Source organism: Cornus florida, unplaced genomic scaffold, assembly GCF_030987335.1.
Source record: "Cornus florida cultivar Cherokee Brave unplaced genomic scaffold, ASM3098733v1 CherokeeBrave_3.0.0_Hap2_Chr04, whole genome shotgun sequence".
Lineage (NCBI taxonomy): Eukaryota > Viridiplantae > Streptophyta > Magnoliopsida > Cornales > Cornaceae > Cornus > Cornus florida.
This window is the reverse complement of record NW_026775574.1, coordinates 1,380,422-1,392,203: the sequence shown is the minus strand read 5'-3', so window position 1 is coordinate 1,392,203 and position 11,782 is coordinate 1,380,422. Positions and strand designations below refer to the sequence as shown.

At 33.5% G+C, this 11,782-nt stretch overlaps 1 protein-coding gene across 3 annotated transcripts; it reads right to left on the bottom strand.

Moving 5' to 3' along the window:
* Positions 1-9,627: 9,627 nt before the first annotated feature.
* Positions 9,628-11,383, bottom strand: LOC132302430 (protein XRI1-like). 3 transcript variants are annotated; one of them, XM_059799291.1, is made up of 5 exons: positions 11,107-11,383; positions 10,803-10,975; positions 10,626-10,713; positions 10,356-10,484; positions 9,628-10,105 (listed from the first exon to the last, which is right to left on the bottom strand). In XM_059799291.1, exons 1-5 carry the CDS (start codon positions 11,234-11,236, stop codon positions 9,810-9,812), a joined length of 816 nt encoding a protein of 271 aa, XP_059655274.1. In that variant the 5' UTR covers positions 11,237-11,383; the 3' UTR covers positions 9,628-9,809. The 3 variants fall into 3 exon arrangements, with proteins under 3 accessions (XP_059655274.1, XP_059655273.1, XP_059655275.1); XM_059799290.1 differs by having other exon boundaries at positions 10,356-10,532; positions 11,107-11,381; XM_059799292.1 differs by having other exon boundaries at positions 10,356-10,532; positions 10,803-11,007; positions 11,107-11,380.
* Positions 11,384-11,782: the final 399 nt, after the last annotated feature.

Genomic DNA, 11,782 nt, shown 5'->3' with positions numbered 1-11,782 from the left:
TTAGAAGTACCTGCGGAAGTCAAAGGTGTCATATTCTAGAGGTTAGTGTATGAGCATACTTAATTATCATTAATTTGAATATCTTTAATCAAAAAATTAAATAAATAAGAAGTAGAAAATAAATCAACGTATCCAAATTAAAATAATGATTTGACTTTGAGTCTTTGACTATAAGACAACTGTATTTGTGCCGCCAGGCTATGTGGGGTTAAATTGGAGAAAGAGAGATATCAAGACTTGTTCAGGTTTCGAAACAAAAAAGCGTGTTAGAAATTACGAAGAGAGAGAAAGACATACATACATGTTTCGAAACAAAAAAGCGTGTTAGAAATTACGAAGAGTGTATCTATTGATGAGAAGTAGATACGGAGAATGAGAAGTAGATACGGAGAATAAGAAGATATGTCCATTAGTTCAAAGTCCCTTCTTCTAAGCTAGTTTACCAATCAAAAACTCTAGAAAAATGACTATTTCAAACCTAGCTAATTAATTACACTACGTGCCTGGGTGGTTTTTGATTTGTTCTTAATAAATTGGGAGTCTGTTCTTCAATTTTTTCTTTTATTACTTTTTAATTTATTTATTTTTGTACGGCATTTATGATTGTGTTTGTAGATGTTATATAGCTATTTTTTTTTTTAGAGAAAAAAAAAACAAAAAAAGAAAACAAAAAACAAAATAGACATACATACATACATGTTGTATCCATCTATTGATGAATGAGAAGTACGTACAGAGAATAAGAAGATACGTGCATTAGTTCAAAGTCGCCTCTTCCAAACTAGAAAAATGACTATTTCAAACCTAGTTAATTAATTACACTATGTAGACTAGAAGCTAATGAAAGGTGAGTCAAGGTCGTAGGCTTAATTTGTATTCTTAATTTGTATATTATATGTGTATATGTATTAAATTATGATTTTCTTGCTCTTAAGATGAGAATATTTTGAAGAGGACACTTTGACTTGATTTTCTTAATCTGGGAAGTAAAATAAAATAAAATATATGGTGAATCTAAGTTTATTGATACAACCTTAAACTAGAAAGTTGCAGTAAAAAATTGACCGTCTATGTTAAGAGAGGGAATATTTGCCTATCTCGAACTCCACTTATTGTCTATCAAAATGTGAAAGATATATGCTGGACTAAAATTTAAATCAGAAAGCATATTCTTTTAGCTAATCATTCTACCAGGTTAGAGCATCTCTAATGCATAAAGTGATTTGTACATGCTAAATCTATATTTTGAGGAGTGTTATAATATCAAAATGATATATTTTAACAATTCTATACCGATAATGAGTTGCTATTTTTTTTTTTTTTTTTTTTTCTGACATAACTATCATTTTTTTTTTCAACAATTATTCCCTATTTCCATTTTCAACCACCATTCTTTTTCCATTGCAAATATAGATAGAGATGGACAGAGGAAACATAGACAGACCCCACAATTCTTCCTACCCATCAGTCCTCCAATTCTACATAAGAAACCTCAGGTTCGTCTCATCTTCAACCCCAAAACCACTACTCATCATAGCCCCAACACATGTTTCTCACATCCAAGCCTCAATAATCTGTTCCAAATTGCATAAATTGCAGATAAGAATCCGAAGTGGAGGCCACGATTTCGATGGCCTTTCCTATGTCTCAGATCATGAAAACATTGATAAAATTAGATGGACAGACTATGTAGCGGCTAAATATGACAACAGTAGAAAGAAAATTCAATTAATATGATTATTGAAGTCAATATACATATGGGAATTTCTTTACCCCAGAGACCCATAAACAAACAGATTGATGAGAGAGAAAGAAAGAAGTTGATCATCATCGCCGGTCGAGGGAGTCACGATCGAGGAAAACAGAAACAAACAAACTTCGGTCGATTTTTGATCATCATCGCCGCCGCCTTCTTCACCGGAGCTCATGCCACGACCCAGAACGACGGCGACAGCGGAGGGAGCCACGATCGGACAACCCAGAACCACGATCGGACCACCCAAAACCACGGACCACCCAGAACCACGGCTGAACAGCACCTTGGAGTCCTCCAGTGGGCCCAGATCGTCGAATCCGCCGCCGAAGTTCAGAATCCGGTAACGGCAGAGGAAGAAACAAGTGTTGCAGATGAGAGGGAGAGAGAGACAACAGAGTTAGCGATATCAAGGGACAAAGAAAGCAACAGGGGATTGAGGGAGATCGGACGACGTTGCAGATGAGAGGAAGTGACAGACGTAGTGATATTGAGGATAGAGATAGCGATATTTGAGTGATTAAGGGAGATAGGAAGAAACGGTGTCGTTGGGCCATTAAACAGACTTGCCAAAAAAATTTGGCAGCTCTCAAATATGAGAGAAAATTTGAGATTTCCAAATTTTGAGAGGCGAAATAAAAGGTCATTGGAGAGCCTTTTTTTTATCCATCTCTCAAATTATGAGTTTGAGAGTCCAAAATAGAAGAGCATTGGAGATGCTCTTAGTAGCTGGTTTTTTAGAAGGTCTAAGTGTAGAAAAATATTCTAAAGTATGTTTATCGTGTATATCATTCCATTTATGTGCAAAAAATACTCTTAAAGTTTTAATTTAGTACAAATAGGTCCCTCTAATAAATTTAAACCCCTAAGTTGACTAAATTACCCTTACTGAACTATTATATAAAATAAATTTAAATAAATAATTTTTTAAAATGACCAAAAAGAATACTATTGGAGGACGCTCCTAACGTGCAAAAAACACCCAATTTGGTGCAAATAGGTTCCTCTAACAAATTTAAACCTCAAGTTGACTAAAACTATACTTACTCTACCATTTTGTAAAATATATTAAATAAATAATTTTGTAAAATGATTGAAAATGACAATATTAGAGAACGCCGACAATGGACAAGTAAAGATAAAAATAAAAATAAAATTTTAAAATAAAAGTAAAGATAAAAATAGAAAATAAAAAACAAAAATAAAGTGCAAAATAAAGAAAACAAATCTGCTCCAAACTCTAAAAACCAGTGCACACTGATATTGGGATTTTTTCTTTTTTCCCTTTTTTTTTTTTTTTTTTTAGTTTAACAGTGTTGGTACGAAAAAAAAAAAATAAAGAAAAAAAAAAATTAGTAGAAATTGTAAACTAAAATCACAAAAAATTTAGATCCTTGTGTTTACAAATTTTCAAAGTTTTTTAAAAAAAAGTTTATATATATATATATATATATATATATAGAAAAAGTTTCAAAAAAAAAAAAAACATATATATATATATATAAGATAATATGTACATAACACTCCTAAACTATGAGATTATTAGCATATATACCCCATTGGGCATTTTCGAAAGAGTAAAAAGGGAAAAACAGGTATTACAATATTAATTTATGTCAAATGGGGTATTTTTGCACAATGTGAAAAGATTAGGGGTATTTTTTACACATTTTTTCAAATAGGAGATAAAAATGCTAGACGGAGTATACTTTAGGGTAAGTGTTTTCTGCCCTTGTTCCTTTGTTAGAAGGACCTATGGAAGTCAAATGTGTCATATTTTAGAGATTATTGTATAAGCCTATTTAATTATCATTTATTTTAATATAGTATTTAATCAAATAAATAAATAAATAAGAAGTAGAAAATAAATCAATTGGGGTTTCCTCACCAAAAATTCTGGTGTCATTTCTAACTCTATTACTTTGCGTTATTTTATTTTGCATGTGATTAATTGATTAATTGCTAAAATAAGTAAAGTTAGAAAGACACATATCTGTTTTTAAAAATACAAAACTTTTTAAATATTTCGCTGCGTACAACTCATAGCTTTCATCGGACTGAATTGGGTTCAACAAAAATTAAATTGGGTTCGTCACTTTGGTGATGGAGTTTTCTGATTGGGTGTTTGAAGTTGAACTGAAGCTTGTCGGTTTGTCGAAGTCGTCATTGTTATCGCCGGTGACAACTCCAACGATTCCTCGTGGTTTAAATCTGAATCGCTCTCACCAGCGTTCTCTTCGCCCGAAGTCACGCCGTTGTTCTCCTCATTTCCTCATCCTTGATCGTTATCACCATCAGCTTCTTTCTCGTGATTGCCTCGCGACCGACCGAGTTTTAGTCATATATGTACTTGTGTTGATCGGAGTACCGGTGTTTCGAGCAAAATATTTTGCCGTGAAACCAAGATTACTAGCGACAGTGATGGTGATGATGAAACCTAGAAAAATAAATAAAAAAGATGGACAATTTAGTCATTTCAAATTTAATTAATTTTTTATCTATTTTTTATTAAGTTATAAAGGGATACTTTATTATTTCCAGGGTCCTTATTTGGTTCAAAATTAAATGTTATGGACTTTTTAAAGTGTACACTCTATATACATACTGTATAAATATTTTTTGCTCGGCGATCCAAAATTAAAAAACCACCTATGCTATTAAAGCTCATGGTGACAATTATGAATAATAGTTGAATACTTTTTTCCTTTTCTTTTTTTATTAAAAATAAAAAAGGAAGAAGATTAGTAGTAGAGAGGAATAAAAACTCTTAGCAGTTAATGTGCGCGCGCACAGGGGATCAAGGAGGACTCGCTCAAAGTAAGAGATAAAAATGACTTTGGAGTTTGGTTGAGAAAGAGAGAGAGACTGGTTCTTTTAAAATATTGGAGGAGAGAACTTAACCCCCCAAAACCAAGCCCTCACACGCTCCTCTACTCGGTTACGCATCCATCACAATTCATTTATATGGCATTTCGTCGGCCCACCCACTCAACTCACTTAGTTCCATTAATTACACACACTCCATCATATTCATATAGATGGCTGCTCCCGCCAAAACCACCACCACCACCACCACAGTCAGGCTGCTGACAGCTTCCTGTAAGCTCCGTGGCTGCTGTAACGCCACAGCAGATCGTTGGATCCCAGAGAGGGGCAAATTTCTTAAGAACATTCTTAAGCTCTGTGGCGGCGGTGCCACAGCACGTCGTGGGATCCCAGAGAGGGGCAACGTTCTTAAAAACATTCTTAATTAAGCCGCCACCTTCCTGTAAGCTCCGTCGCACGTCGTGGGATCCCAAAGAGGGGCAAAGTTCTTAAGATGGTCTTTCCTTTTTCATGATTGATTACCTCATCAACCTTCTCTGATTTTGTTCCGTCACCATTGTAAAGTTTGTTCCATCTTCATTTTCATTGTACTGTAAACTCCTTTGTTTCTTACTATTGTATCGTCGATCTCATTCAAATCGCATTCTCAATCAGGTCTGAAAATGGCCTCTTAGATCCAACTTGTGTGCTGAATGAATATAAGCAATGTCAAAGTTTGAATAATTTATCAATAGTTCATCACAATTTGATCAAGTGTTGGTTTAGTAAAGATAAAAATAAAAAATAAAAAACAAAAATAAAGTGCAAAATAAAGAAAAAAACTGTTCCAAACTCCGAAAACTAGTGCATACTGATATTGAAATATATTTATTTATTTTAACAGTGTTGGTACGAAAAAAAATAAAATAAAGAAAAAAAAAATAGTAAATTGAAATCACAAAAAATGCAAATCTTTGTTCTACAAATTTTCAAAGTTTTTTTTTTTTTTTAAAAAAAAAAAAAGTTTAGAGATATATATACAGAGAAAAAGTTTTTTTTTTTTTTAAAAAGGTAATGCACATATAACACCCCTAAACTATGAGATTAATAACATATATATCCCTTTGAGTATTTTCAGAAGAGTAAAAGAAAAAACGGATATTACAATATTAATTTATGTCAGATAAAATATTTTTGCATAATGTGAAAAAATTATAAGTGTTTTTTATACACTTTTTTAAATAGAGAGTAAAAATATTAGATGAAATATATTTTAAGAGTGTTTTTTTGTATTTGTCCCTTTTTTTAAAAATACACGTGGAAATCAAAGTGTCATATTTTAGTTAAGTGTCATATTCTAGAGGTTAGTGCATGAGCATACTTAATTATCATTTAATCAAAGTGTCATATTCTAGATAGGTGTCATATTCTAGATGTTAGTGCATGAGCGTACTTAATTATCATTTATTTGAATGTATTTAATCAAAAAATAAATGAATAAGAAGTAGTAAAAAAAAGCAACGTATCCAAATGAAAATAATGATTGACTTTGACTATAAGACTGAATTTGTGCCCCTGGCTTGGCCATGTGGGGTTAAATTGGAGAAAGAGAGATATCAAGACTTGTTCAGGTTTCGAAACAAAAAAGCGCGTTAGAAATTATGAAGAGAGAGAGAGACATACATACATGTTGTATCTATTGATGAATGAGAAGTACGTACGGAGAATAAGAAGATATGTGCATTAGTTCAAATTCCCCTCTTCTAAACTAGTTTACTAATCAAAAACTCTAGAAAAATGACTATTTCAAACCTTGCTAATTACACTATGTAGAGAGAGAGAGACCAAATGAGGGGACTTGTTCAAACAACATATAGAGCTAATAGAGGATTTGGGTTTGGGGGAAGTTTGCAGTACTGGGTCACCCACCCTAGCAAGCTCATTGATTCTCCTTTCCCTCTCTCAATTCCATCTCTTATATCATATTTCAAACACGCTTCTCACTTGTTTGGCTTCTCCCCCACCCCCCACACGCGTTTTTAACACTACCCTATATATATAACCAGTCGGTAGTATGTTTAAGCAGCATATATCATTGCACATACAACTGTTCGAGCCTAGCCCACCACTACTACTACTCAATCACCATTTGATTTGGAGCCATATATAACATCAATATGGCTGCACAACTCACTCATCAAACCACCACCCCACCACCACCACCACCACAACCACCTACACTCATTGCATCTCGTTGGATACCAGAACGAGGCCAAGTCCTCAGGAGAATTCTCAGCAAGGCCTTTTCCTGCTTTCATTGTTTTCCATCCTCAAAGGTTTTCCACGATTCCTACGCCTCATGAGATCAAGATCCATTCCATTTCTTACTTCTCCTTTTTCATGGCTCTAACAAAACTACATACAATGGAAATGGATTCTCTCTTCTGTAGATGCAACTGGATTTAATTTCCTCTGCCTCAACTTGGCTGAAGAACTGATTTAGTTCTTGCTGAATTATTAATTTTTTTTATTTGTAATGCTTCATTTTCATTTAATTTTTTATATTGTTCATTTTTTTTCTAGTCCAACCTCTGCTGGGCCGTGATTGAGAGTAACTGCAACAGGGCACTCTCTTAATGTATGATTTACTTGTAGTGCTTATTGTTTAATTAATCCAAACAATGTTCAATTAGCACTTATCTCTTTCTCTCTCTGTGTATATGTAGATCTATAAATGTATATACAAAACATATATACGGAATTCGGAAATGGGCAAGAACAGAGGAGGTTCCTCTGTTCCTTTCTTTCCATCCCAATGCAGAAGAAGTTGTAACGATCTTCCCTCTCTATACTGTTGGGAAATAAATATAATGCACTGTTTAGTCAAAGATTGTTGGGAACACCGAACAGGGGAGAATTCCTCTGTTTCGTTCCCTCATTAATTTATCTATCCTCAAAGCGACAGCAACATATATATTCTGGATAGCTTCAGAAAAAAAAACATATATATTCTGGATTATTTCTCATAGGAATGAAATTTGTCAGTTTAACATTTTTCACTAACTTGGATCTGTGTATGGCCTGTGGGCTTACAGACATTGATTTTTATGGGCCAAGTAGTTCAAGCAATCTCTTTTTATAGAGGATTATCTAAGGCTGGTTTGGACCATATTTCAGACTTGGCCCAAGCCATATGACTAGATTGTGACATCACAAAACGTCCTTTCTGACCAGTCAATGACGTGGCCATACTTTAGCTGATCATTTGATATATATATATATATATATATATTCTCTTCATTAAAGACAATGAAATCCAATTGAAAAAAAAAATAATAATACTCTATATATATTCAAGAGAATATATTTGTCCCTGTTTGGGATTTGGGAAAGAAAAAAAGCAGCAGCAGCAGCAAATGTTCTCACGTATATCTAGAAATAATTTTTAAATATATATTGGAAATAAAGGGAGGTGATGCATTTAAAGATTGGACTGATGAAATTTTTTATATCATATATTCAACATCAATTCTAAACCTAATTAATTTTCTTAAATTTAAAATTTTAAAAACACCTCCCTTGAGTCTGAAGTCAAATTTGACACTATTTTTCTTTTAGTAAGTCAAATTTCACCCTAGTTTCTTCCGAAAAAAAAAAAAAGAAAAGAAAATTAATTCCACACTAACGCATGCCTAATAGGATATTTTTTAATAATAATAATAAAAAATAATATATAACTGAGAAGAAGGTGAAAAGTTTCGATCAATCATTGTTTTAAAGAGACAAAAGCTCAATCTAGTTGTGGCATGCTAGGGCATTTCACACAGCTGTGGGCATGTACGTTTTTCAGGAGTTGGTCTGCCTGAAATCATCACCGTTGGATATTGTCAAAAAATTTCATTGTAACAAATCCGAGGGCATCAAAGGATGCTTGTCGATGCTAGCACATGCATATATAGTGAGGGAGAGTACAAGTTGTACAACAATAACAGAATTGATTTCAAATGGGTCCCACACGTTCGATCCTGTCTTGAGATTCGTTGAGATTTAAAGTTGGAGTAGCAACAACAACCCTGTTGACTAATGTAGAAAAGGACATACCATCTCTTCAAGAATTTGTGTTACCCTATAATATTAATATATAGGAGTAATAATATACTGCAGAAGTTGCTAATCTATATGGGTGAGAATTATAATGGAGTTCCTTTTTATTGTTTAAATAAAAGACAGTACCTACCCATTGAAATTTGTGTAATGGTTTATGACATATATATATATTTATATATTTTATATATATAATTAGACTAATGATTGAGTGGTGCAAATATAATGCATGAGACAGCATTACTTATCTTTTCCTGATTAAGATAATGTTCTGCCAATTGAATTTGAGAAAGTGCATCATATACATGACTTTGAATTTCTCAGCTTTAATTATCCTCTATTCAAAACCCAGAGATCGAAGCTAATTTCCACTTTGATTTTTACATATTTTCAATATATAGATATATATATATACACACACACACAGCAGATAGATATCATTGTACGAGTTACTCTTTTGAAAAAGCAAAGGTACTGTGCTAATGAAATCGAATACTACTTTGTCACTGTTTTCGGTCAAATTTATAAAACTAAAGGCATGAAAAATCTCCAGTAAAAATATGCATTAAAAATCTGGATGACAAAACAAAACCTAGTCGTCCTTGTAGATATGCCTATATGTTGGAGGTGAATTAAAATAATTCTACTATGAGACAGCTGTTCAATAAATTCCAAGCTAGTAAGGATATCAAATAAAGGAAAAGAAGTACAGTGTTTGAATTTCATCTTTAAATATCAGCTATAGATATCAGTTTTAGTAATTTAAAAAACAGATCAAATAGTACCTGCAGTACTACAACTAATTTGATGTTATTGAACATTGAACATATATGTATTGATGGTACTTTACATATGTTTGTATCGATCGAACATGTAATATAGGTATAACTAATTTTGCACAGGCCAATCATGAACAATTCTATAGCACTAGTCTTTGGAGATTGATTTCTTAGGACAATAATAAATTAAGCAACAAAGAGTAACCATAATTAATCTGTAGAAGTGAACAACCATACATACATAAATATATATGATATCACTATATATATACAAAATTCAAACAAGCATTAAGCAATTAAACATGCAGTTTGCAGGGCTTTTTCATCTTTAATTTGTACAGCTAATAATTGAATATATGTATAAAGTGTCAACCTTTAGTTCTGATGATAGTGATAGTGCCTCTTCCTTGTGTGTGAATTCTTGTAAAGGCGACGACTGATTTGCCAGACAAGCTGCATCCAGTTCCATCACCAGAAAGTGAAAGTAGAGGGCGGCAAGCAAAGTCTCCAACAGGATGCCTCACAGGCCGAGTGGGCGGCATTAGAATTCTCTGGTTTATGTCATTCAAGGTCAAGTCTCCTTCCACACCACCAGGCTTTACCACAGCAAATGGGTACACCACCCTTCTCGTTATCACCTTCTTCTTCCTCTTCTTTCCAGCTCCTGATCCATATATACATACACATCATTCAAATTAAACGAATTATTTAGCATTTGATACATATATATATATATATATATATATATATATATATATATACACACACACACACATATGTATGTATGTATATGCTAGTTTAAGATAATTACCTAGTATCTAGCTAGCTAGGGTTGGTCCTAATTAGGTTACTCTAATTATCTCCATCATTGTGTATGTAAGTGTGTATATTATATATAGAGAGAAAGAGAGTACCAGGAGATATGGGGTGTATGGAATATATTGTCTCTTTTTCAAATGTGGACTTCTCGTTAACTGAGTCTTTCTGAGAAGATGATGAAGAATCGAAAGTTTCAGAAGCTGATATTGCCTCTTCTGCTGTTTCTGTCAACATACTTACATACTCACTCACGGATCTATTCATGCCTTCATCTGCGAGATATATATATATATATATATATTCAACAATAATACAAAATTAAGCCATGCACACACACACATATATAAATATATATGCACACACACCTGAAAATCCATCCTTGTTATTTCTTATCTGGCCAAGATAACTGAAATTCTCTGAATAATTCTCATCATTCTTGCAGTTCCAGTAGCTCTGCATTAAGATTCAAACTTTCAAAAATTAAAACTTGCACAATACTAATTAAAATATGAATTCCAACACAATTCAATAAATTTAAGTACCTGTATGGGATTTATGGAGTCCTTAGTAAGTTGATCATCACAGTGATGATCAAACAATAGAAATCGTCTTCGTTTAGATCGATCACCAAATTTGAACAAAGCGTCTTGAAGATAGCCACTTGAAAGATCAGATTCAAGAGGGGAGAAAAGTGGCGGACTGCAGCTTTCCATAACTACACACATACCCACCACCATGTAGTGTATGCTAACAAATATAAGTACTATAATTGTAAGCAAAACAGCCAAAAAAAAATAAAGAAGAAGAAAAAGAAAAAGAAAAGAAAGAAAGGAAGGAAAGTGTTACAGTGAGTCATGTCTGCGTTGAGAACTCCAAGGTTGTGAACATCCCAATCCAAATCTAGGGATGAGTTGTGGAGGCTGCTACTGTAAGCAATGGAGTGAAGATCACCCATTTCTTTGAATTGGTTGGTCATGAATGGCAGCAAATTGTTGTATTTAAGGAGTTTCCAAAAGAAAAAAGAGAAAGTGAGAGAATAAGATGATTTTAGATGAAAAAAAGAGTCAGTCAGTCAACGGCTAGCAAAGATGGGGAGAGAGAGAAAAAAAAAAGTGTTTGTTTCTTGGGATTCTGAAAATGGGTCACTTTGGTTTTTATATATGTTGGTGGGTATGCGGGGGACTAAATAATTACCTTTCGAAAAAAAGACTAAATAATTGCAGTGTTTATGCTATCATGTTCTTCTGTACAAGGCTATTATACGAAGGACTCTGTCCAACATGCTTAGGAGACAATTCAAATTTCAGCTTTTACTTTTTCATTTTCCTTCTGATATGCATACCAACCGAATGTCTTTTTGGTTTGGTTGTGGAAGCCACTTTTTTCTTCACAATCCCACCATTGTGGGGTCATATCACTTATCTCGATCTATTGGAGGCCTCATTTAGCTGGCGTGGAGACACAGTTGGTGTGCTGGCCTGGGACCAATGGGTGGAGTGGGCCCATTGGAAGGATTGATGGT